Consider the following 27,465-nt stretch of genomic DNA (forward strand, 5'->3'; position numbering starts at 1 on the left):
AGAACGAATATCATCTTGTCCAGACATGCAAGCTATGGAGCTAGTGAATCTTGGCCATTTGCTAGGTTTGGAAAATAGAGTGCTTTAACTTAAGAACATTTAAATTATAGTTAAGTACATAGAGTGAGTACAAGACATACAGAAGAGAGAAAAGGCATAATATTAATGTAAGAGGCAATTTATATGAATGTTTCAAAACTACCCTGATGGGGTGCCCACAAATTATTCTGCTGCTTTTATTGAAGAAAAAGCCCATTTAGCTGCCACACAGGTCTTAGTTGCTATCTTTCACACTCTGATCTGTGTTCTGATACCTTGTTGTACCCTACTCTAAGCACTCTTAATTAGTCATTTTCATTGATAATTGGACCCCTAATAGTGGTAAATGAGTGTCAATATTCACCCTGCTTTGGTCTTCGGTTACAGTATTTCTTGGGAGTACAAACTGTAGAAAGTCACAATCCAAAGAAGATCCTATATATGCAAGAAACAGAAAGCATGAAGATACTGAATGGTTTTGTCATTTAAGGAAGAGCTATTTTACATAACTCTTATTAAATTAACAATATATTTAAGAGCAATATATGTGTTGGAGAGATATGATATGAGTGTATCAGAAATTTTTCATATTTTCTCTATTGAGAAAAAATTGATTGTTATATTGATAATAAATCTACCTCTGGAAATTTATCAGTTATACATTTTTACATAAAATCTCCAGGCCTCTTTGTAAACAATAGTCATTAATATTTAAAAAGGATAAGAGAGCTATATTAATGCATATTTCTCAAGATTAGGAGAAACAAGAGAATAATTAATATTTTACAACTTTTCTGTCTGAATTTGATTTTAACCAGATATTTACACTTTCTGAGCAAGAAGAAAGCACTTCCCAGTAAATTCACTTATGCAGAAAAGTCAGTTCTTATAATAGAGCATGCAAAGTTTTAACTCACTCCTTGGATATATACCAAGAAGAGAAGTCAGAAAGGGGGAATAAAATGTTACCTCACAGAGTGAAAAGCATGTGAGGAACTTCTGCAGAATTGGATGATCCAGTGTGTAACCTTCCATGAGCTGCAAAGAGTAAATTAAAAATTTTTTTTTCTTCGCAGATTGAAAACTCATATTTATGGTAAAGATGAAAGCACAGATGAAGGTTTCATCTAAATTTATTTCCTTGTCATGGCTTTTGAGATTTGGGAGCATCTCCCTGGTATTTTTAAAGTATTTGTTCAACAGATGAGATATTTTTGAATTTTATTTAATTATAATGAAATCCCAAGTCCTGCTATCCCTGAGGAATAATGTGCTTACCAAACTAGCTTCTTATCATCTCTTGTGCTTCTAGTAACCAGGCATTGCTAAAGGTCCCTAGGGAATAATGAAATAGTAATAGTTTGTTGTAATAGTTACAACAAAAAGATGTACCATTAAATTCCCCATTTCTATTTGGAAGAAGAAAAAACAGTTATTAACTAGTATTCTCAAATTTGTTACTTAGAGACATTCCAGTTGCAATTTTATGATAGAAAAATGACATTTTAAGTGCTAAGACTTGTATAGGCTATTTAATAATGTTTATAGAGTTCTCAACAGATACTAGGGATATAGTAGGGTAAACAAAATAGAAAAAAAAATCCTGCTTACCTAGAAAAATTCAATGGGGGGCGGGAGAGGAGAGAAACAGAAAATAAATAAAATGAGTAAATGAATAAGTGTATTGTATATATTTTTTTCATTTTTGAAAAATGAAGTGTAAGAATGAGATAGATTGGAAATGGGCAGGACTTGGACTTTTAAAAAATATTTTAAAAACTATATTTTTATTGATTTCAGAGAGGAAGGTAGAGAGAAATAGAAATATTAATGATGAGAATCATTGATTGGCTGTCTCCTGAATGCCCCCTACTGGGGATTGAGCCAGCAACCCAGATATATGCTCTTAAACCAGAATCAAACCCGGGACCCTTCAGTCCACAGGCCGACATTCTATCCAGTGAGCCATCTATAGCAGGACTTAGACTTTTAAATATGGTTTTAAGGAAAGCCTAACAGAGATATTAGCATTTGAGCAGAGGCTTGAAAAAGTGAGGGAACAAAACAAAAGGACATGGAGAGGGATTTTCAGCAGAAGGAACAGCTAATTCTAGGAACAAAAAGAAGGAATGTGTTTTTCATGTCAGGGAAAGAACAGGGATGCCAGTGTGCTAGAGAAGTATAAACTGGGGAAAATGTCCCCTGTGTGGTACCCAGTCTATTATCTCCATTTCTTCTTTTTATAACATTTGCACTCCATTATACTTTTTTTTATTTAAAAAGATTTTTTTCTAGATTTATCAAGATATAACCGACATATAACAATGTGTGAGTTTAAAATGTACAGTGTATTTGATACACATATATATTGCAAAAATAATTACCACCATAGCATTAGCTAACACCTCCATCAGCTTGCAGAATTATCATTTTTATTTTGTGATGAGATAGTAAAGATGTTCCCTTTTAGCAACTTTAAGTATATAATACAGTGTTGTTGACAATAATCACCATGTTAGTCCCTCAAACTTACTCATTTTACAACTGAAAGTTTGTATTTTTGACAAACATTCCCCCATTTCCCATATCCCACACCACTGGCAACCACAAATCTGCTCTCTGTTTCTATTCAACTTTTTAAGATTCTACAAATAAGTGATATCACACAATATTTTTTTTTCTCTGTCTGACTTATTTCAGTTAGCATAATGCCTTTAAGGTCCATCTATGTTGTCACAAATGGTAGGATTTCCTTCTTATGGCTGAATAATATTCTGTTATATATATCTTCTTTATCCATTTATAATAATATATTTTTATTATTTCCTTCTTTATACTCACCTTGGGCTTTGTTTGCTGTTCTCTTTCTAGCTCCTTTAAGAGGTGCAAGGTAAGATTATTTATTTGAGATTTTTCTCGTTTCTTGAGGTAAACCTGTAATGTTATGAATTTTCCTCTTAGGGCTGTTTTTGCTGTGTATATAGAATTTGGATCATTGTGTTTTTCTTTTCTTTTAAAAAAATGTATTGTTGTCAGTATTACAGCTATTTCCCTTTACCCCCTTTTTGCCCACCTCCACCCAACCCCTCTTTACCCACACTATTGTCGGTGTCCATGTTATCCATATATGATCTTTAGTTAATCTCTTGCCATGCTTTCCACCTCCCTTCCCATTGAGATCTGTTGTTCTGTTTCATGCAACCATGCCTTTGGAACTATTTTGTTTATCACTTTATTTTGTTCATTAGATTCCACATATAAGTGAGATCATATGATATTTGTCTTTCTCTAATTGGCTTATTTTGCTTAGTACAATAGTCATTTTCATTTGTCTCAAGGTATCTTTTGTTTTTTCCTTGATCTCATTGTTAACCTGTTTATTTATTTATTTAATACTAGAGGCCCAGTGCACAAAAATTTGTGCACTTGGGGTGGTCCCTCAGCCCGGCCTGTGCCCTCTCACAGTCTGGGACCCCTTGGGGGGGGTGTCCACCTGCTGGCTTAGGCGGGATCCCTGGGGGATTGGGCCTAAGCTGGCAGTCAGACATTCCTCTGGCAGCCCGGGAGCCCTCGGGGGATGTCCACTTGCCAGCAGGGAGCAGACCTAAGCTGCAGTCGGACATCCTTAGTGCTGCTGAGGAGGTGGGAGAGGCTCTCACCACCACTGCTGTGCCGGCAGCCATCAGCCTGGCTTGTGGCTGAGCAGAGCTCCCCCTGTGGTAGCGCACTGACCACCAGGAGGCATCTCCTGCATTGAGCATCTGCCCCCTGGTGGTCAGTATGTGTCATAGTGACCAGTCATTCCCAGTTGTTCTGCTGTTAGGGTCAATTTGCATATTACCCTTTTATTATATAGGACCAGAGGCCCGGTGCACAAAAATTTGTGCACTTGGGGGGCATTCCTCAGCCCAGCCTGCCCCCTCTAACAGTATGGGAGCCCTCACAGGATGTCCTACTGATGTCCCTGTGGGGAGCAGGCCTAAGCTGCAGTCTGGCCTCCCTCTGTGGAAGGCAACTGGCCGATCAGGTATATAGATACTTTCTGAAGGCAGCACAGCATCCTTCCTTATTTCTTTCCTCTGTGGTTGGAGAGTAGGGGACTAAAAGGTGGAGACAGAACTGTGGCTGGGCCTGGAGCTCTTGTAGGCAGCAGAAAGAAGGAGAGGGCTGGGGAAAGTCTAGACAGTTTTCTTCAATTGTCCTCCCTTCCTCCGGGCCCCTTGCTCTGTTCTTTCGTTGTTGTGGTGGACGCTTGGGCCTCGGACTGACAGGAGCCCAGCAATGGTGGAGTTCAGCCCCCTCACTTCTCAGCTGAACATACAACTGCCTCACATTCCAAGTGGAGCTGTTTTCAAGTGTCTAAAGTGCTGGCAATTCATGCCTCCCGGCCTTTCCCCTCTGGGGTTTCCTCCTTGGGTCAGTTGCAAACTTCACTGAGACACCGAAGCAACTGTGCCCTGGTAGTTCTGCACCAGCCCCTGCACTCTTCCTTGAGGTCTCTGGGTCCACAGTCTGAGTTCAGGGAGGTCACCCAGAGCCCATTCCCCTGGACAGGTGGGGAAGGGGGGCTAGCTTGAAGAGCTGGAGGAAGATGGCAGAGTAAGAGTTGGTATGAACCAACACCTGCTTAGCCAGACTTCCTAAGCTCCCCACTGGGCCCAGGCTAGGCCCCTTCCCCACACCAGGAGGATCCCAGCTGAGGTCCCCTCCCTGCACCCATCGCTCTCCTCCCTGTTCTACCACTGGGGGAAGGGAGCAGGTCACCTGCTCTGGACCCTGCCAACCTGGCAGGCTGAGGCACAGGCCAGGCGGTGCAGCCTAGGGTGCTGGTGGCTACAAGCCTTCTCCCCCTCCCTGAAGCATGGGGCAGGGTTGCAGCAGCTCACAGCCGCCCCTGGGCACCATGCATGGAGACACTGCTCTCCACTGAGCCACCATCCGCCCGGGACCTGTGGGGGTTGGAGTGGCCTCAATGGGCTCCCACAGGCCCCACTGAAGCCAGAGTTGGCTTGGCCGACCACCCCCGCCCCCTGAGGGCTGCGCATGCCCCACAGGCCTCATAGCCCTCATGAATCGCCGTGGTCTGGCCGTCCCATCCCAGGAAGTGGCCATTCTGATCACCATGGTTCACTTCCCAGTGCAGTTGGGCCTGCCCAGCAAGCATGTAGGCAGGAGCTGGGCCTCTGAGGGGAAGGAGGAGGGATGCGTGGGCCAGGGCAGAAGTGGGGAACTTGGCAGTGTAAACACAGCCCACCCACCCCCATGTTGTGCCGGCCCCTTGCGCTGCATTCCCGAACCCCTCGGTGCCCCTGCCCAACACTGTGCTCTCAGGCCTGGGGTGGGGGTAAGGGACCTGCAGCTGTGGCCTGAAGGCAGTCCTCACTGGCTGGGAATCGCAGTGGTCAATCAGGGAGGGATGTGGGATGCCAAATTCTGCCTCTCTTTCTAAATCTCTCTTTCTCTCTCTCTCTCTCTCTCTCTCTCTGGGCCCCGTGTCTCCGGTGGGCAGGCGAGGGCTTGGGTGAGGTGATCGGCACCGCTTGCCTTCACCCCAGCCCCTGCCCGCCCCCGGGGTCACATTGGGAGTGGGCCCCGTGTCTCTGGTGGGCGGGCGAGGGCTCAGGCAAGGTGATCAGCAATCGCTTTGCCTGAGCCCCCGCCCCCAGGTCACACACGGGGGCCTGGATGGCAGCTTGCGCTGTCCTACCCTGCCTGCAGTATGCAAATTAGCTGCCATCTTTGTTGGTGGTTAACCGCCATCTTAGTTGGCAGTTAATTTGCATATCACCCTGATTAGCCAATGGGAAGCATAGCGAAGGTACAGTCAATTACCATGTTTATTATTAGATTAGATAGAGGCCTAGTGCATGGGTGGGGCCGGCTGGTTTGCACTGAAGGGTGTCCCAGATCAGGGTGGGGGTCCTGCTGGGGTGCCTGACCAGCCTGGGTGAAGGGCTGAGGGCCATTTTCAGGCTAGCCACACCCCCTTCAGGGTGGGGGTCCCCACAGGGGTGCCTGACCAGCCTGGGTGAGGGGCTGATGGCTGTTTGCAGGCTGGTCACACCCCCTTCAGGGTTGGGGGCCCTACTGGAGTGCCTGGCCAGCCCGGGTGAGGGGCTGAGGGCTGTTTTCAGGCTGGCCACACCCGTGGGCTGGAAGCAGGTATCTGGGATTTATTTATATTCTATAATTGAAACTTTGTAGCCTTGAGCAGAGCCCTGTGCCAGCCAGGGCAGGCAGGAAGCTTGGCTTCCTCTATCGCCTGGGGGCAACTCAAGCCTCCTGCTTGCTCCAGCTCTGTGGCCACTGACATCTTTGTGACGGAGTGAGGGAGTGATGGAGTGAGGGAGTGATGGTTAATTTGCATATCACTCTTTTATTAGATAGCATATTTTTTATTGATTTCAGAAAGAGGAAGGGATAGAGAGACAGAAACATCAATGATGAGAGAGATTCATTGATCAGTTGCCTCCTGCATGCCTCCTACTGGAAATTGAGGCTTCAGTCCAGGCATGTGCCCTGACTGGGAATTGAACTGTGAACTCCTGGTTTTTGGATTGATGCTCAACCACTGAACCACATCAGCTGGGCAAAACCTATTTATTTTTTAGTAACATGTTATTTAACCTCTATGTGTTTGTAAGTTTTTCAGCTGTTTTTTTTTTTTTTATTGTAACTGATTTCTAGTTTCTTACTATTGTGGTTGGAGAAGATGCTTGATATGATTTCAGTCTTCTTACATTTATTGAGACTTGTTTTGTTGTCCAACATATGGTCTATACCCTGGAAAATATGCCATTTGTAATTGAAAAATGTATATTCTGCTGCTTTGGGTTGAAATGCTCTAAAAATTAATTAAATCCGTTTGGTCTAGTATGCCATTTAAAGACACTGTTTTCTTCTTGATTTTCTGTCTGGAAGATGCCAATGGGGTAGATCTGCTACTATGACTATATTCCTGTTGATCCCTTCTTTTATGCCCATCAAGATTTGCTTTATAGCGCAGTCAGTGGTTGAGTGTCAACCGTGAACCAAGAGGTCACAAGTTCATTGGTTGTTCTCTTCCCACCCACCTTCCTGCTGAGGTTCAACAGTCTGTTCATGCTTCTTCCTGTATTTTCTTAATTACAAAATAAGTTTGGAAACAATTATGTAAGTTTTCATTTTGGAAAAATAAAAATTAAGCAGCATTATAGTGTTAGCATTAACTCATTTTCCAACTCATCAAATATATTTTAAAACATGATTTTTAATATTTGTATGTTATTCTATAATTTGGACATATGATAATTCACTTAACTACTCCAATTACTGAACATTTGGATAGGTATAATTCTGATATTATTACTTTCTTTTCATTAAATTTAAAAATTTATTTGGGAAGAAATGACAGATTTACAGCATTTAGTTATTACATTCAGAAACATGGTAGATCTCTCCATTTATTCATATTTTTGTTTTACTGTTTCAAGATATTCGCAGTTTTCTTCTCATACATCACTCCTCTTTGGTGAATTTATTTAGAGGTGTATTACATTTTCAATCTATACTAATAAAAACATAATATGCTAATTAGACAAGACATCCTTCTGGAGGAAGCCTGGGCTGCAAGGGAAGCCCGGGTCCTGGGTGCTGGAGGGAAGCCGGTGCCAGCAGTTGGGGGAAGGAAGGCCTACTCTTGCACAAATTTCATGCATCGGGCCTCTAGTGTTATTATAAATGGCCTTTTACTTCCATTATATTTTCTTCCTGATTATTATCTTTTATATACTTACTTTGCATCTGGCCATCATTTTAAATTTTCTTATTGATTTTAATAACTTTTTGAAATTATTTTTATGAGAATTCACATCCAATATTTACTGGTCTTTGGTTAAAAAAAAAGTACTAGGATGAGAGAAAATTCTGAGTTTCAATTCAAGAAATAATTGATGTGCTGTGTTTAATCCCTAGCTTCTTCTCCCTCTTTCTTTTAGGAGAGTTGGGGGGTTAAATACTTACCTTCTCCCTTCATTCAATACCTCTAAGAAAGAATGTGGGAAGGCTGCCTATGGCTCACTTCTTCTCTCCTCTACCAAGGGATATTGGATAAGACTGCAAGTTGCTCCTGGCATCAGGGAATCTGTTCAGTAGGAGTTGCGACTGTCCCCTGACCTGTGCCCTGGGAGCAGAAATGTGCGCTCTGATGTGTGTGCGGGTCCTTCCTGAGGAAGGTGTGCATAAAGGCACTTCTGAACAAGACTTGCAGCTGAGGGGCTGCTTTGCTATTTTTTAAAATATGTTTTTATTGTTTTCAGAAAGGAAGGGAGAGGGAGAGATAGAAACATCAATAATAAGAGAGAATCATTGATTGGCTGCCTCCTGAACACCCCCTACTGGGGATCAAGCCTGCAACCCGGGCATGTGTCCTTAACAGGAATCGAACCTAGGACTCTTCAGTCCATAGGCTGACACTCTATCCACTGAGCCAAACCAGCTAGGGCTGCTTTGTTATTTCTGTGATTTATATAAAGAGTTCATAGACTAGCTTTGGCCCTGCACCCAAGTTTTAAAATAAGTCATGCTATCATCTCACATAGAGCCTGACTTTCATCTTTGTATAGCTAAAATTAAGATAGACTGGTGAATTTGGTCTTTTTGTGCTCCTAAGAACTGGGCACAATTTCACTAGTAAATGAATCTCTGTTCTCTCAGAGTAGGACTTATTAACTAAGATGCAATATGATGATTCCAGGCCACTTTGAAAATTAACTGGCAAGTAACAAACCTCATTTCAGACATTGGCAATACTACCTTATTTCTATTCTCAGACTCACACACACTATCCTCTCTGCATGGTTAATGTTCATTCTAATAAAAATAGGGAGAAAGCACTTTAAAAATTATGAAGCACTTAATATATGAATATTGTTTTATAATCTTGTTTCCAGGTCTCACCTCTATTTTGTTTCAGTACATTTATTCTTTTGCACTGAGTGGCGGTACTAAGATAAAGAAGGAATGCATCAAGGTTTGAGAACCTAAAAAAGTAACCAGTTGGAGAAAACTATTTTCATAAGAACCTGCTCAAGAACTAGTTTTCCTGAGAAGAAATTTTTTTGAAAAGTCCATTTGAGGAAGAATTTCAAAGGGTCTGCAGATAAACAAAATTATTCTGAATAAGAAAAGGCAAGATATTCTGGCTACTCTTGTGGGTGGGGAGAAGAGGATGGGGAAGATAGGAAAAGGCAGCACCAGGTATACTATGAGAGATTGATGGGGTGTTCATCATGGTGGCCCTTCCTCTGACTTTCCCTAACCCCAACCTGCAGTCAGGCTAATAAACTCACACAGAGCTGGAATGAGTTTGGGTTTTAGATAAAATGTTGGAGGGTATGAGTCTCACATCTAGATTGACGTGATTGAACAAGACAGCAGGTAGATTCAGGAGTGGGAGGAGAAGCACATAGTAGCATGTTTGTATGATGCATGTGTGTGCGTGTACGTGTGTGTGTGTGTGTGTGTGTGTGTGTGTGGTGTGTATAAGTAGATAGTGATGAGGACTCTGGGCATTTAATCACTATGAAACTGGGGGATGGGGACAAATTTACTGAAATCTGCAAAAGATAGTGATGGACCAGTTGACCTTTGGCTTGTATATGTTTTTTTTCTTCAAAAATGCCTGAGAATATCTGGCATTTTTCTGTTTCCATATGACATATACAGGAATATTAATATAGTGAAGCCTAGTACAAATAAATGATTTATGACAGGTCTGGTAAGATCTTATTTATTACTTGCTTCATTAAAACCCATCTCTAAATACTAGTATATTCCAGGAAATATAGGCAACATATTTGTTTCTCAAATTTACTCAAGACTATTAACTTCCTATAATTTTATATCACCATATGTACTGCACATATATCGATTCTAGTTCTTGAGAGGCTGTCTTTGACCAAATCTCACAATCCTCAGCAGTTTTCTCAGGGCCTTCTTTATTTCCTTATTCCGGAGGCTATAGATCAAGGGATTGAAAAATGGAGTTAACACAGAGTAAAATAAAGTCACAATTTTCTGAATCCCTGCTGGATTGCCTGCTGTTGGGCTCACGTACATCACCATGATGGAGCCATAGAACAGGGACACCACGGCCAGGTGGGAGCCACAGGTGGAGAAGGCCTTCTGCCGGCCTTCTACTGAGGGAACCTTTAGCACAGCTATGATCACGAGGGCGTAGGAGCCGGTAATGAAGAGGAAGGTGGAGAAAATCAGGACCGAGTTAAAGACGGCACAGGTGATCTCAGTGGCAGGAGCTGGCACACAGGACAACTTCATAAGGGGTCCTGGGTCACATAAAAAATGATCAATAATATTGGGGCCACAAAAAGGAAGCTGGGAGATGAGATAAACTGGGAGGAGAAAACAGGAGAAGCCACACACCCAGCAGCAGGCTGCCATTCTGATGCAACGTGGAACTGTCATGACAGTGGGGTAGTGCAGGGGCTTGCAGATAGCAAGGTACCTGTCAAAGGCCATGGCAGACAAGAAGAAGGTCTCAGTGGTGCCCATGGAAAAGAAGAAGTAGAACTGTAGGAAGCAGCCAGAGAAGGAGATGGTGCTGGTCTCAGAGAGAAAGTTAGCTAGCATATTGGGGACAGTAGAAGTGACATACCAGATCTCCAGGAATGAAAAATTGGCCAGCAGGATGTACATGGGTGTGTGGAGATGGTGGTCCCACCACACTGAACAGATAATGCAAAGGTTTCCAATGAGTGTTAGGACATAGATCACAGAGAAGAATGAGAAGAGGAGGACCTGGATCTCCCAAGTACAAGGGAATCCAAGAAGAATGAACACACTCACAGGGTCAGAGTGATTATTCCTTCCCAGGTCTTTCATTTTTTTTTTCTCTCCTAAAATTGCAATAACAAAACATTGCCATGTTACAAATTACTCTACAGAAATTTTCTCATTAAGATGTTCTCTGCATTTCTTTACAATTCAGTCAGCACCATAGCTTTAGATTGCTTAAAGATTTTTCAGCATTCTTTGTTCTAATGTGATGCCAGTAGTGGGAGAAAATAAAAAACTTGGGGGTGGGTGGGTGCTTATTACAGCCTTACCATTGTGATCACCATGACCATAATGGTCCATTAAACACCCACCTTTGTTTGGTATCCTCAATACTACATAAAATAAGGTAGATGCTCTCTTGCCATTCAGAGGCTTTTAAACTAATTCAGAAACATCAGTCTGGGCCCACCATAGGGAGGTTCAAACAATTGTACAGTTTAAGCTCTGTGTTAATAGAAGAAAACATTGCAAGAATGAATAGCCATAAAGAAGAGTTTGTTTACAATTGTAATTTTTTTTTTTTAAATATATATATTTTATTGATTTTTTACAGAGAGGAAGGGAGAGGGATAGAGAGTTAGAAACATCGATGGGAGAGAAACAGATCAGCTGCCTTCTGCACACTCCCTACTGGGGATGTGCCTGCAACCGAGGTACATGCCCTTGGCCGGAATTGAACCTGGGACCTTTCAGTCCGCAGGCCGACGCTCTATCCACTGAGCCAAACCGGTTAGGGCTACAATTGTAATTTTTAATGCTATCACATGCATAGTTTCTTATGGGGTTTCTTTCTATGTAGTATTAAGAATGTTGGAAAGAGATAAGGAAATCACTTTTAATCAATGATTGTTTACAGTAAGGTCAATTCCAACATTTGTGTGCCCTCTTATTTGGAAAGATTCCATGAAAGAAATTCCACAATTTGCATTTGCATTGTTAATTTCTCTCAGGGTTTAGTGACATATACACAATTCTGTAAAACACTCTTTACTTTTACATTGGTCCTCTTTGCAATTAAAGTCTTGTTGCTGAAGAGGAGTAAGCTCCATGCACTGTCCCCTTAAGTAAACATTTTACACGAAATTGGTGTGAATGAATGAGGTCCAGACTACAAACCACCTACAGTACACAGGCTTCAGTCCTCAGTTGAAATTTATCAGATACTCGTAAAATACCTCGTGACAATATCTACATTTTGCCACATAGAGCAAACAAAATAAAACTACAGTGTTACATCATTAAAAGCACTCTGGGATTTGAATTACATTACTGTCCATGGACTATTCATTCTCATTTCTCTCTCATATATATATATATATAAATATATATATATATACACATATACATATATACATATGTACATATATGTATATACTAGTATATGCACATACTATATAATATATATACTATATATATATTATACACACACACACACACACACACACACACACACACACACACACACACATTATCTGAGGCTCCTATGTTAGAGTTCCTCCTGGTTTACCTGACCTATAAATGTGTTTTGTAGGACCTAATCCCTGATATTTTCCTTCTCCTACTATGCTCTCCCTGTATGTGATCTGTCATCTAGCCCTTGACATAAAAACCATCCATGCGGGATGAAGCCGAATTTTGTCTCCCTACCTATGAAGTCTCTTCTGCAACCTGAATTTATCCACCAATTTTCTTACTCAACATCTCTGTTTGGACTATAACATAACTAAAACACAATATGCCCATTTCTAAACTTTTTATTCTTCCAACCTCAAACTGATTGATTCTTACTGTTTTGCCACATCATTAAATGGCACCTCCATTTGCTCAGGCCACAAACTTTGGCTATGTCTTTACCACCGCTCCCAGTACTCTACACCAGCACCATAAACAAATCCACTAGGCTTCATGTTCAAAACATTCAGAATCTGAATAGTTTTTAGCAGTCCCATCAGCTTTCACCATGAAATCCTCAAACTACTGCCAACACCTCTGAAGTTACCTATTTCCATACTTACATATTTAGAGACTATTACCTGCATAGTACCTAGATGGATAATTTAAAAAATCTGATGTCAATTACTTGTTTTCAATCTTTTAAACACACTTAGGATAAGTCCCAAATTCCTTACCCAGTCTGTACAGACAATGAGTCCTTCCTCCATGCCCTCATTTCTTACCACTTTTCTTCTTCAGCCGCTGATACTTGACTGTGCTAAGTGTGGCCCATACCAATGCCTGTAGTGTCTCTCTCTTCCTCACTAATATTCACATGCCTTACGTGGCCTTATTCAGATTTCTGGTAAAAATCAGGACTCAGAGAGGCCCTCCCTAGTTTAGCCCATCTTTGCTACCCTGTTTTCCAATCCTGCTTTAGTTTTCTTCAAAGCACATATCACTACATGGCATTGTATTATATACTTAGTATGTATTTTTGGTCTCAATCACCTGGAAATAAGAGGAGAGGAACATTTTTTGCTCATTGAATTATTCCCAGAATCTAGGACAGTGTCTGGTATATTACAGGTATTTATTAAATATTTGTTTTCTTAATCAATGAACATGCCCTATATGCTTGTTCTCAGGGGAAAAAAGGAAAAAAAAAAAGAATACAAAGATTGAAATCTCCAGTTTGCTAACAAAAACAAACAAGCAACTCCCTCTCCTCAAACAAAAATAAGAAAAAAAGAAAAGCAAGGTAACAAGGACTTTGCTAGGGGCTACACCTCAGTAAATAGGAGGATATCCATGACAGGAGCCTACTTCAGGCAATGCCATCCAAGCTACCTCTCTCTCTGAATCACTTCATCTTTCTTTGTGTCCCCTTTATCCACTCTACTTTGTGCTCCATGCTCTCTTACTGTTGCTACATTATAATCATGCTCTAATGGTGTGTATGTGTGTTATGTATACACACTGCTTTTTGCTGTCTTCTGTCTGTATAACTGGTTGTCCATATCTTTAAATATTTTTATTAAATGCTTTTATAATCTTTTCCTCTTATTTTAAATAGTGAACTGTTTTAGATTGTTCCCTCTTAAAGAACATGTGGGTATAGTCTGTAACTGACATTTATTTCCCATGTAGCTAGCCAATGTGCTTTAATAGAAAAATGTTCTCTTATTGCCTAGTATTTTCTTCTGCCCCATATTCAGAGTTAAGAAATCTGGTATATGTGACTTGAATAAGTAATAAGTTATAGAATAAAGCTGCCATTCCACAAATTTTCCTGGCTTATGTGGTTTTTGGTTCAGTTAATATCTGAAGTCAAGTAAAATATTGTTATTTTTATTAAATATATTTACTTAGATATTTATAAATAAAACACATATAACAACATTTATTGAGACCAGAACTGATTCTGGAGACTATGTTATAAAGTTGAGAATCTAATCAACTTCTAATATAGAAAACCTAATTTACATTTTTTTCAATCTTAGACTAACTTTATTTTTTAAAATTATTTTTCAGTTATAGTTGACATACAATATTATATTAGTTTCAGGTGTACAACATAATGATTACAGATTTCTATGCCTTGTCAAGTAATCACACCAATAAACCTAGTACCCATCTGACACCATACATAGTTATTACAACAGTATTGGTTATATTCCCTATGCTGTACTTTACATACTATGACTATTTTCTGGATACCTTTCACCTTTTTAACCCTAATTTACATTTTATGTGGAGAAAATACAACACTTTTAAAGGAAGATGAAAAAGACATTATATGTAATCCAAGCTGTGCCTTACCTGAAGCTGTTGTGTGAGAATTACAGAATCCAGTAGAGGACAGACATCCAAATTTGGGTTTCTCTCTCCCGGAATGTGCAGCCAGCCTCAGTTTTCTTGTCCTCTCATTTCAGCAAGAGAAAGTGTGCAGCAAAACCAGCACAATGGTGCTGGCATCCAAGTTTCTTAAAAGGCTTTCAAAAGGGGGTGAGTGTTGGAAAGTAATATCAAGAATAGCAATTACTTGACGCTTACAGAATGAACATATAATTTAAACAGTATGAAAAGATAATTACATGCAATTGTAAAGGGCACTGTGGTCTTTCCTGAGTTAGGAAGGACCAGTTACACCTCTGCCTCTAAAAGAAAGTATGTAGCCGACACACTGTGAGCCACGGCTGCTCTGTCCTGGGCAGCCCATCGTGGAGGGGTGGTGACCCAGAGCACTCTGTGTGAGCAGTAAGCCTTCTGCTGAGCTCAAGACCATGCACACATTTTAATAAATGTGTCAAGGTTTGTTTCTGAGCCTCCTGGGTTACCCAACTTTCCCCAGTGGCCTCAACTAGAGATAACAATGAGGACATTTTGGCCAAATCTCAGAAAGTATTCCTTTAACTGAGGTCTAAATTGGTCCAACCTCCAAGGGAATCAGGAAAGAGGAGGAGGCTTGAGTCTAAGCTGAAGAATAAGTTGGCCTTAAACCTTAGAGCAGAATATGAACTATACAAATGTAAACACATGAATAAAAAAAGAATCTGAACTATACGCAGAAGTGTCGATCTATATTTATAGTAAGGCAGCTGTGTTTTCCCACAGAAGAGATGAAACTGGATTTAGAAGTGAAGATGTAAAAGCAAAGGGTTCTACAAAGCCCAAGAATAGAAAGGCAAAAGTTAGTTATTGCAAATCCTATATAATAAAAGGCCAATATGCAAATCAACTGAATGACAGAACGACCGGTCACTATGACACACACTGACCACCAGGGGGCAGACGCTCAATGCAGGAGCTGCCCCCTGGTGGTCAGTGTGCTCCACAGAGGGAGCACAGCTTAGCCAGAAGCCAGGCTTATGGCTGGTGAGCGCAAGCAACAGTGATGGTGGGAGCCTCTCCCGCCTCCGCAGGCGGCAGTGCTAGGGATGTCCAACTGCTGGCTTAGGCCTGCTCCCTGCATCAGTCAGACATCCCCTGAGGGCTCCAGGGCTGCGAGAGGGCACAGGCCAGGCTGAGGGACCCCCGAGTGCACATTTTCATGCACCAGGCCTCCAATAATTTATAAAACACTTCCAAGACTCACTTCATCTATTCCATTCTTTCCATAATTCTATACATATTCCAGCCCCAGGTCTGCTGTGGTAATCTTGGGGTTTTTGCATTCGTCCCATGAGGACTTGACTGTCAACTGCTACCTCACTTGTTTTGTGAATTTGCCCTTTTAGTCTCATTTCAGCCAGAGAAAAGCAAATCAAACATTTTAATCAACATTTTGCCACAATGTGACTTCAGAATGTATAAATGGAGGGAATGATCTCATCCTGTTTGATTCTACAGAGATCAGACACACAGCCTTTACAAGTTCTGGGTTAAACAGTACCTGGGCAAACTGCAGTGCACTTGGACTTAGAGGGGCTGAGAAGTACGGAAAATGAGTCACAGTGGAAGGAACTGGGATATTTAAATTGCAGAAATAAAGAAAGGGTAATTATTTAAGAATGATACAGTTTGTGCCATTTGGTCCCCAAAGTTCAGAATTAAAAGTAATAGTTAAAAGTTATAGGGGAACACATTGTAACTCAATATGGAGGATAACTTTCTTACAGAGAAACCTACCTGATGATGGCACAGGCTGCTTCAGAAGACTGCTTTATATCAGGACTTTGTTAGGTACACACTGGGAAAGTGGCAGAAAGGATTTAAGCATCAGAAGCAAATTTCTTTCAATACTGAAATTCCATTATATGAATCTAAGATGTGTCAAGAAAAAAAGAAAACTATCCAGATAACGTCAATGAAATAAAAAACCATAATGGGAAACAGTAAGGTTAATGAGAACTTGAGGTTTTCATCAACTTTGACAATAATGAACCATATTTTCTAAGGTTCATTAGCTGACAGCAGACAAAGGTGGGGGGGCGGGGGGAAGGAATTCTGGATTGCGGATTGGTCAGCAAAATCCCAGAATTATGCCATGGGGCTACAAATACTCTGACTCTATTAACTGAAGAAATTGGTATTTTTTCCTGAAAAAAAAAAAAGTGTGGAACTCTCACTCACTGAGCCAAAAACTGGGGTTGGAAGGGGCACTGTTCCCCAACTGAACAAGGAGAATAGATATGACCACAAGGTGGCAGAAGCACACACAAATTTGTTTGGTGTCTGACAGATTTGCGTGTAGGGGAAGCTGTTTTCCTGTTGTAACTTTGTAGGAAGGTAAGTTGTCATTGGTTAGAAATAACTGAAAGACAGAGTGGAGAACGTAGACATGGATTGTGACTCAGAGGAACAGGGGCCAAAGCCAAACTTTGTGATATACAGCTGCACCAAGGTCACAAATCACTTAACCTTTATGTACTCAGATTCCTCACAGGTAATACAGAATCAAAACTATTTTTCTCCCCATGTAAGACTGTTATTGTGAGAGCCCCATGAGTTAGGAAAGCCATTTGAAATTTTGGATCTTTGATGAATTGCAAATATGGCTTCAATTTAGTTTCAACACAAATACCTCATTGATTCTTGACCCATTCCCCTAGAACAGGGGTGGGCAAACTTTTTGACTCGAGGGCCGCAATGGGTTCTTAAACTGGACCGGAGGGCCAGAACAAAAGCATGGATGGAGTGTTTGTGTGAACTAATATAAATTCAAAGTAAACATCATTACATAAAAGGGCACAGTCTTTTATTTTAATAGTTTTATTCATTTCAAAAGGGCCGAATCCGGCCCGCGGGCCATAGTTTGCCCACGGCTGCCCTAGAATAAAGTACTTTTTTTTTTTTTTAACCAAACAAGTAAATACATTACTCTCATGGGGTAGAATGAATTTATTATGTAAAATACAGACGTGGCTCTACAAAAAAAAATTTATGTATTCTTTTTTAGGGGATGCCTTGTGCTCAGAGGACTAGCAGGTATCACAACTGTTTTTTGAATGAACATCTCGTTTCCAAGTGCTAACATGTTATCCCATTGGAATTTGGTTTCTCCGTGTGTCATTTCTAGTGTGGCGAGTCAGCTTGAGCTGAGCATTGCCTATAGAGCACTGCTTTCTGAGCCTGCCCTCCCAAGATGTGCGGGGTCCAGGTCCCTGCTGGGAGTCCTCTGGCTTGGCTGAAACGCCCTTCCAGAGGTCCCTAATCCTCTCTCTCTCGCCCAGCTTTTCTTAGCCTTTTCCTGAGCTGTTCACAGAAGGCATCCCACTCAACCCTCCCTTGGGACAAATCAAAGTAGTCTTCCTTCTGCAGCCACCGGCCCAGGCGATGGTAGCTGTGTAGCTGCCGCCGATCAATAGGTTCCAGAAACAGGAGCAGAAGGCAAGCAGTCCCAGGCTTGGCCACCAAGTTGTGGGTGGCAATCCTCAACTCCAGACTGCACCAGGGACTTCCCAGGGCCTGGTGGCTGAGCACACAGAGGGTGGCTCTGCTGCTCTCCATGCTGGCGGCCGTAGCATCCATCTTGTCCTGCCCAACCCCAAAGTCCCTCTCAGGCAGGCATAGCCTCAAGCCCGCACCAACTGGAAGAGGCCGCTCTAGGGCAGGAACCAGTTCTTCCAGCACCCAGGCTTGGTCCTGCTCACAGTAGGATATGAAGACATCGTAGTGGAATTGATTTCTGGGGTGCTGCCCAGCCAATTTCCACCACCAGGCATGAAATAGGGTCCGCAGGCGGTGAATCCAGGGCCATTTAGGACAGCTAAGCAGTGCAAGGAAGGTCAGCAGGAGCACCAGACTGGCACTGGTTAGAAAGGCCTGAAACTCAGAATCATGTGAGCAGTGACCAGAAAGGAAGGTGAGCAGTGGCGTTCTGGAGTAGTCAGAGGCATTGGCCTTGCAGATGGATTTCTCCAGCCCATACACAAAGGTGTTTGGGGCCCGTGTGGCCCAAGGCCCCACCCAAGAGCTTGCACACTGGCAGGTGAAGGTGACATCTGAGAAATAAACATATTGCGGCATCTGGGGGATTAGTTCCTGGAGGCTGCTGTCCAACCCCAGGGCCCATTCGGAGTTGAGCAGCAACAGCCGAAGGCGGCCCAAGCCCCTGAAGCTGGAGACGGAGAGGTTCCCGAGGTTCAGGTTGCTCAGTGCCAGTACCTGTAATTGAGGCAGCTCTTTCAGTAGCATCTCCAGCTGCACTGATCTTGCATTATAGAGGAAATCCAAGTCCCCCAGCTCCAGCACTCGCAGCCTGGGCATCCCAAATAGACGCAGATCTCCTGCACCATTGTGATCAGACCAGAAGTGCAAGTGCTCCAGGAGAGGGAGCCCTAGGAAGACTCTCTGCTGAGAGAAAATGAAGGTGCTGCAGCCTCGCAGAGTGAGGTGACGCAGGGACGGGAAACAGAGTGTGGCGTTGTTCGGATGCAACAACATAAAGGTAGTTTGTAAGGTTAAGTTCTCCAAGAACAAGAAGGGTTCTCCCTTGGGGACCCTAAACACTATGGAACTCTCTGCCCATAACTCCAAGCTGAGCAGTGCTGGAGGCCAGGGAGGGTAGATCTCCATCATATCAAGGGAACCCAGCTGCAGATGGCTCAGCTTCAGGGGACCCTGGAGCTGTCTGCCTGAGATATGCTCCAAAAGGGTGCCCAGGAGGTTCAGTGAAGTAAGGGCAGGAAGAGAGGAGAGCCAGTCTGGAGTTAGCATCTTAATTTGGTTCCAACTCAGGTCTAAGGTCTTCAGCCACCTCAGTCCTTCCAGGCTCTCCCTGGATAAGTTGGAGATGTTGTTACCACTCAGCCAGAGCTCCCGGAGTTGAGGAAGAGAGGAGAAGGCCCTGCAGGGCAGCACGCAGAGCTCATTGTGGGACAGATCCAGCACTCTCAGATTTGAGCTGACCAGCCCTCCCGGGAGCACCAACGTTGGGCCCAGCTTATTCACTGACAGATTGAGCCTCTGAAGCTGGGGCAGGGCACTCAGGAAACTGGGGGGAAGTAACTGAAGGCCATTGGCATGAAGGCTGAGGAGTTCCAGGGATTGGCAGCTTAGGAGATCTCCATCTTCTAGGTTCCGGACTTGGTTCCTCCCGAGGTCAAGTGCACGAAGTGCAAGGTAACCTGTCACATTCCAAGGCAGTTTTTTTGCACCAGTTCCCACAAGGTAGAGGGAGTCCAAGTGGAGCAGTCCTGAGCCTAAAAGGTCTAACGCACTTAGTGGGGTGCCATCCAATCTCAGGGAATGGAGCTGGAGGCCATGCAGAGCCTGGCTACCCACTCTGCTCAGTTGCAGGTTGGCAGACAGATCCAGCAACTCTAGGAAGGGAGTCTGTGGGCTGGGGCTGGGTGTGTGAGAGGAGCCAGAGACAAGGTTTGGGAAGAGCCCTTGCAATTCCTGCAGGTCTGTCAGACAGCTGCGCCTCAGGGTTAGACGACTAAGGCTGATGGGCAACTGGACATCCTGGCTATGATTCAGGCAGTAGCCATGGAAGGAAAGGGTGTTGAGGAATCCGAGGGGCTCCAGTGCATCTGGAGGGAGAAACAGGCTCAGGCAACAGGGAGCATGATGCTCAAAGGAAAGGTGCTGCAGCTGGTCCAATCCTTGAAACATCCCAGACGTAATCCTGATGGCTCCCAGCTGCAGTCTCAGGAGCTGTAGTGTGGGGAAGTGTCCAAAGGCATTGGCAGGCAGGATGGTAACTGTGCCCTGGAGACATAATGCCTCTGTGTCCCGGGGCACTGCCCTCAGGGCCTGAGCCAGGTTTTTAATATTGGAGCATGCTGCGAAAAGGTGCAGTCCTGGGGCCAAGGTACAGAATGGGATGTAGTAGGAGATGTTAGGTAATAGGGAGCTGTCTCCTATGGTGCAATTGGGAGCAGTCCATGCCCAGCTCATCAAGCCGAGGCTCATCAAGGCCAGCAGGAAGGAGAGGAGAGGGAAGGAGAACCGAGGTCTTTCCATCATTGGTCCGACTTCTAGGGAAAGAGGGGACAGAAGACGAGTGTCAAATCCTACAAAAGCCAACAACCCCAGGTCTGGGCCTTCTGATACTCACAAAACACAGTATGTGTAGGACAGTTCTGTGATTACAATATAAAGGAGACATTTGGCCAAGCAGAGGACTCAAGCTATGAGCACTTAGCTATGCCCCCGTACAGACAGAAAGCCAGCGGAGACTCAAACAGAGACAGAACAGCAAGAGGAGCCTGCAACAGGATTGGGGGGATGAGAGGACAATGGGGGGGATAAGGACACATTTGTAATATCTTAATCAATAAAGAGAAAATAAATTAAAAAAAGAAGAGCCTGAAACGTGTGAGAGATCTCAGAAGAGAAATTGGTGTCACTTCCCAATTCCCCTGCTGGGGATGATCAGCTCAGGTTTCTAACTTCTTTGGAGGGGAGCTGTGAGCTACGAATGGGCTACTTTCAAGACTGAGCAGCAACTTTATTTATTACAAAGTAGATTGGAGGAGAAACAAATGGTAATGATACAAACATAATAAGATCTGAACATACACTTTTTTTTTTTTAACATACACTCTTATTTGATCCTTAACCAAGTGATATACATGGGCCCAAAATTATCCTTATTTTACTCACGAATGTCAAAGAAGTTTAGTGACTTGCCCAAGGTCACAGGAGTAAAAGTGATAGAGCTGTGGCTACAGTCCAGGTATTCCGCCTCCAAGTCTGATGGCCTTTGCACTCAAAAGTCCTCAGGCAGGACTAAAGAAACATTCCCAATGAATTCTACTGTGGAGTTTATGTTGGGTTTATAAAGAGAGAGTAAAAGTTAGTTCAGGTGAAATATAAAGAAAGTAGAAAAAGTGGGTGGGAGAATGATGTAGAAAACGCAGTAAAAGGGAAAAACAAAGCCGTGATACTTTTGTGTTCAGAACATAGTGCAGAGGGAGGAGGTCCCACTGACCCTTCCCCACTGCTGGCTATTCCTTTCCAATGGTGAGGCCTCCAATACCCTAGCATGAAATGAGCAGTAATCACATGTCTCTGATCTAGGTCACTGAAAAGATAGGAAGAGGCAGGAGAGCAGACTGGTCCTCTGGGGGAATTAGAGGATAGTTAACCATAGTGAAGGGCACTGTCCTCCTGACAGGGTTTGGGATTATTCAGAATTCATGCCTTTGGACAAAGGAGGATTTGGACACTTCCCCTTGAGTTTGCCATGAGGATAGCCTGCCTGGGTGTTGGCATAAAGCTGTCTTTCCTCAAGTCCTATTCCTTCAGCTAAGAGCATCATAGCTGTATGTGCCTCGGACTTCAGTGAAAAGCTCAGAGGAAGTCTGAGGAGAAGGGCCTGGGAATTCATCTGGGTGACTCAGCCTTGAAAAACTACCAGTCTCAATGTCACTCAGTACATTCACATGCTGCACCATTCTATTTCAATGGCTATTCTGGAATGTTTGAAAGGCTGTTTCTTGAGCCCACACTGCAGTCCCTGACTTGTCTAATAGCATGCCCCATTACTCTTGAGCTAGCCCCTCTAATCTAGTATTTAGGAGATTTTAGGATCTGGAATAGATCTCAGCCCAAGGAGACACAATGGCCTTGGGGCAGATATCCTAGGAATACAGGACAATTCTGGGTTGTGGAGTGGACCTTTGTCCGTAGGAAATCAGCTTTGATGGTATTACTGGAGGCAGCACTTAAATGCTCCACAATGACATTTCCTCATTTGGACAGTTCGATTGTGACAAACTTTAACCCAAATGTTCCCCTTAAGTTCTGGAACCCCTGCCTAGCTTCAGGCCTCCAGCCTCCCCTGAAAAAGGCCAGGAATGCTGTAGGGGGAGGGTCTCCACTTTTGCTTTCTTGCTTGCTAATTTCACTACTTGCTCACCCACCTTGTCCACAAAACTTACCACTGAGCAGAGGAAATGGAGGGCAGCCGAGACAAGTTGAAACTTCTCGGGATTTTTTCTCATCTTCTCCTGCAGGAAAGGCGTAAAAGCCCTTTCTTCTGTGGTTCTTTCCTCTCCAGTGGCTGTGCCCTTTCTCACACATGGGACCAGCAAGGGCAAAGAGGGAAGTGCTTTGTTAAGCTCTTAACTTCTCCCCAAAACTTCACTGTTTTATCTCTCTCTTCCCTCTCAACAACTTTTTCTGTTTTATTATTTCCTCTTTTTCAGTCTGGTTTGGGGATTTCGGTTCTCACTGTTGTATCATATCCTCCTAACACCTGAAAGAACAAATTTCTTCTCCTTTTTCCAGGATTATTTTCTTCTCTTCTCACAAGAGTGACCCACTATTCCACCATTTTTACCTCTTTCCTCTCTGTCCTCCCAATATTCTTAAAATTAAGCTCCTTTATAGCAAGACGATTGAAGAGGTACCTATAATCTCACTGGAGGGAACTGGACCTTCACACCTAGGTTAGGAGTGCAGAGGAGAAGAAATAAGAAAGAAAAACCATTTCTATCTAAATGGTTTGATCTTCTTTTCCAGACGATATAAGCCATTGAGAGATTTCTGGGAGGAAGTCATGAAATCGGAGCCAGGACTGGGTTTGGTAATTTAGTATTCCCAAAAAAGAAGTGTCCCCCACATTGTAATTCATATCATGCTTGACTTAACTGAAACTCTTTTTGGATATATAGTTTTCTGGCTTTGTTTTTGGAGTAACAATTGCATAAGCTTAATTATGGCAATATTAAAATATTTCTCCCATCATTTATCCCAAGCATTCATTTTTAAGAAAGTATCACATGAGTTGCTTTTGTTTGTTCAGGATTGGAGAAACAAGTTTATGTTTATTTTTTCACACACATTCATCAATTTTGACTAAAATCTTAGTCTCTATAGAGCCTCATTTTATTGTTTTTATTAATATGTTTATCTTTATAAACTTTTCTATTCACTAAATCTGTCTCTCTTCTTGTGTATTTGGATATAAACAAAATATAACATTGAGAAAAGGGGCTATTTCTAAAATTTCATCATTATATTTATTTACTTATTTTACAGCTAATACATGTGTATCAGAGTATGTTAGCTGAATACTTACTATCCACTTTTCTTATTTCCTGACTACTACAGCCTCAATACTATTCTGGTGGCAATGTGTCCAGCTTGAAAAATGAAATTGTTACAGCCTTCCTTGTAGGTAGGGGTCATGTGACACTTCAGTTCAATCAAAAGCTTTTGCTGTTAGAAGCTTTAGCTGCCATCTTCAGATAATAAGGTGGTTTTGAGAATGAAAATATGTACCTAAAATGGTTGTCAAAAGGCTAGGAGAACCCAAGTCCCTGATGGCATCTTGGAACTGCTTACCTCTGGACTGCTTATCTCTGCAAGTTTATGTGGGAGGAAAAAAAACCTAAAAATTTTGCATTAGCTGTTGTTACCTGGGTTTCTATTATAAGGAACTAAGTCTCAGTCTAATGTCTAATGTCAATTCTGAGTCCATGGATAGATCTTGAGTTTCCTTTTTGTTTTCAAGTGGGTAAATGTAGATTAACTGAATTATTTAATACAAAATATTTGTTCTTTTAAGTCTGAATTCTTTTCTTCTTTTGAAGTAGTGGAACGGTCATTTTTAAAAAAGTGTGTCTGCTTTGTTAAGATGATTAGAATATTTATCTATCTATCTATTTATCTATATGCTTATTTTTTTTAAAGAGATGAACATTTGAAATAGGTTGTTAAAAAGAAACAAAAGTACCTGGTACTGGCACAAGAACAGACATATAGATCAATGGAATAGAATAGAGAACAAAGAAATCGACCCAAACCACTATGCTCAATAAATATTTGACAAAGGAGGCATGAACATACAATGGAGTCAAGACAGTCTCTTCAATAAATGGTGTTGGGAAAATTGGACAGATACATGCAAAAAATGAAACTAGGCCACCAACTCACACCATACACAAAAATAAACTCAAAATGGATAAAGGACTTAAACAAGATGGGAAACCATAAAAATACTAGAGGAATCCACAGGCAGCAAAATAGCAGACATATGCCAAAGCAATTTCTTCACTGATACTGCTCCTAGGGCAATGGAAACTAAAGAGAAAATAAACAAATGGGACTACATCAAAATAAAAAGTTTCTGCACAGCAAAAGAAACCATCAACAAAATAACAAGAAAACCCACTACATGGGAGAACATAGTTGCCAATGTTATCATCGATAAGGGTTTAATCTCCAACATTTACAGGGATCTCATACAACTAAACAAAAGGAAGATAAACAACCCAATCAAAAAATGGGCAACGGACCTAAATAGAAACTTTTCAAAAGAAGACAGAAGGAAGGCCAAGAGACATATGAAAACCTGCTCAAAGTCACTAATCATCTGAGAGATGCAAATCAAAACAATAATGCAGTACCATCTCTCTCCTGTCAGAATAGCTATCATCAACAAATCAACAAACAAGTGCTGGCAAGGATGTGGAGAAAAAGGAACCCTCATGCACTGCTGGTGGGAATGCAGACTGGTGCAGCCACTGTGGAGAAGAGTATGGAGTCTCCTCAAAAAACTAAAAATCGAACTCCCATTTGACCCAGTGATCCCATTTCTAGGAATATATCCCAAGAAACTAGAAACACCAAATTAGAAAGGATATATTCACCCCTATGTTCATAGCAGCACAATTCACCATAGCTAATATTTGGAAACAGCCTAAGTGCCCATCAGTAAATGAGTGGATTAAAAACTGTGGTACTGCCGAAACCAGTTTGGCTCAGTGGATAGAGCGTCGGCTTGTGGACTGAAAGGTCCCAGGTTCGATTCTGGTCAAGGGCATGTACCTGGGTTGCGGGCACATCCCCAGTAGGAGATGTGCAGGAGGCAGCTGATCGATGTTTCTCTCTCATTGATGTTTCTAACTCTCTATCTCTCTCCCTTCCTCTCTGTAAAAAATCAATAAAATATATTTAAAAAAAAAAACAACAAAAAACAAAACAAAAAAACTGTGGTACATCTACACAATGGAATATTATGCTGTGGTATAAAAGGAGTTCTTACCATTTGCAGCAGCATGGATGGAATTGGAGAGTATTATGCCGAGGGAAATAAGCCAGTCAAAGAAAGATAAATATCACATGATCTCACTCATATGCAGAATCTAATGAACCAAATAAGCAGAAGGTAGAAGAGGGTGGGAGTAAGGGGAAAAGATCAACCAAAGAACTTGTATGCATGCATACAAGCCTAACTAATGGACACAGACAACAGGGGGTTGAGGGCATGAGTTGGGGAGGTCAGGGGGTTATGGTGGGATAAGGACACATATGTAATATCTTAATCAATAAAGAAATTTTTAAAAAAGAAACAAAAGTAAATAAAATATAGCTGTTCAAAGCATAATAATTCAAACTCTCTTTAGTGAAAATTTGTTTTGTACTAGTGGCAAGCAGGGGCCTCAGGTGAGAGATAGGAACATATAGATGGGAGGTCCCTGGGGAAATTTTTCATGTTTGGAAATATTCATTTTATTGCACAATGTGTTTCTTTATTCCCTCTCTTTTTCTGTCCCAAGCATCTAGACCAAAAACTGTAAAGCCAGAGTTTTCTGCCAAGAACCCCTCTCTCCTTTAGAGAAAGAGCTGATTCTGAGCCAAATAAAAGCTCTAGGGAGCCAAATTTATGCTTTTCCACAAAGTGAACCCCATAAAAAAGTCTTATAAGAAGCTCCGGAAAGGCATATGTTATAAGGACCTCCAAAAGATAGTAGCATTTTTTCCTAATTCATAAAGTAGAGGGAAAACTTAGGTAAGTAATACGTCTGAAAACACCACTCTAAATTATATATCCTTTTCTAAACATTACATTTTAAAAATGTATTTTTATTGATTTCAGAGAGGGAGGGAGATAGAAACATCAATGATGAGAGAGAATCATTGATCGGCTGCCTCCTGAACGCCCCTCACTGGGGATCAAGCCCAGGATCTTTAAGTTCCTAGGCCGACCCTCTATCCACTGAGCCAAACCAGGTAGGGCTAATCATTACATTCTAAACTTCCCATTCTTTTTTTGCATTAGATGAAATATACATGTTTATCATGAAAAAATGAGGAAACAAACAGACATCAACATAAAAAAGGAAAAAAAAAGAATCTAAATTGCCCATAATATCATCACCCAATACTTAAGTAAGCTTATATGATAATAGTGTTTCATGATATGCCTTTTTCACTCAGTAACATATTTTACTTATTAAATATTTTTAATGTAAATCTTCATATAATTTGTATAATAATTGTCTTAAAAATGAAAAGTGTATCTGCTACCTGCATTTCTCTTCTACAATATTAATTTCTGAGATTAATCCAGCTTTTTGGCTTGCATTGTCATGCAGTTCTGAAGGTAGCTACACAGGACATGTCATGGTTTCCAGGAGAAAAAGTATGGCACAGCAGAATTGTCAGTGATACTGAACTCAGCAGAACTGGTTCCTTGGTTATGTGACATTGGATAACTTAGTTGGTTTCTTTGGGTCTCACCTATGAAACGAGTATGAGAAAAATCTACCCTAACTATGTCACAGAATTTGTGAGGATGAACTGAGAGAATATGCAAAGTCTTTTGTAAATGGTAAGGAGTTTCACAAAAGAAAGATATTTATACTATTAACTGAAATAAATTACATACACCGTATTTATAAGATCTTATTCTGGTTAACCTCATTTATTCATCACAGTGACAAAAGTATTGTCAGTAGATCTATTTTATAGATT

At 41.9% G+C, this 27,465-nt stretch overlaps 2 protein-coding genes across 2 annotated transcripts; both read right to left on the reverse strand.

Moving 5' to 3' along the window:
- Nucleotides 1–9,951: 9,951 nt before the first annotated feature.
- Nucleotides 9,952–10,920, reverse strand: LOC118674188 (olfactory receptor 11H6-like). Its single transcript, XM_036345661.1, has one exon. It carries the CDS (start codon nt 10,918–10,920, stop codon nt 9,952–9,954), a length of 969 nt encoding a protein of 322 aa, XP_036201554.1.
- A 6,811-nt stretch (nt 10,921–17,731) lies between these two features.
- On the reverse strand, nt 17,732–20,721 carry LOC118664280 (toll-like receptor 11). The gene has a single exon (XM_036324243.1). It carries the CDS (start codon nt 20,719–20,721, stop codon nt 17,962–17,964), a length of 2,760 nt encoding a protein of 919 aa, XP_036180136.1. The 3' UTR covers nt 17,732–17,961.
- Between the last annotated feature and the right edge of the window lie 6,744 nt (nt 20,722–27,465).

The sequence above is a fragment of the Myotis myotis genome, unplaced genomic scaffold, assembly GCF_014108235.1.
Source record: "Myotis myotis isolate mMyoMyo1 unplaced genomic scaffold, mMyoMyo1.p scaffold_m19_p_1, whole genome shotgun sequence".
Classification (NCBI taxonomy): Eukaryota; Metazoa; Chordata; class Mammalia; order Chiroptera; family Vespertilionidae; genus Myotis; species Myotis myotis.

Excerpts from the sequence above, each read along its gene's own strand:
- LOC118664280 (XM_036324243.1), bottom strand. The coding sequence starts at position 20,721 with ATGGAAAGACCTCGGTTCTCCTTCCCTCTCCTCTCCTTCCTGCTGGCC.
- LOC118674188 (XM_036345661.1), bottom strand. The coding sequence starts at position 10,920 with ATGAAAGACCTGGGAAGGAATAATCACTCTGACCCTGTGAGTGTGTTC.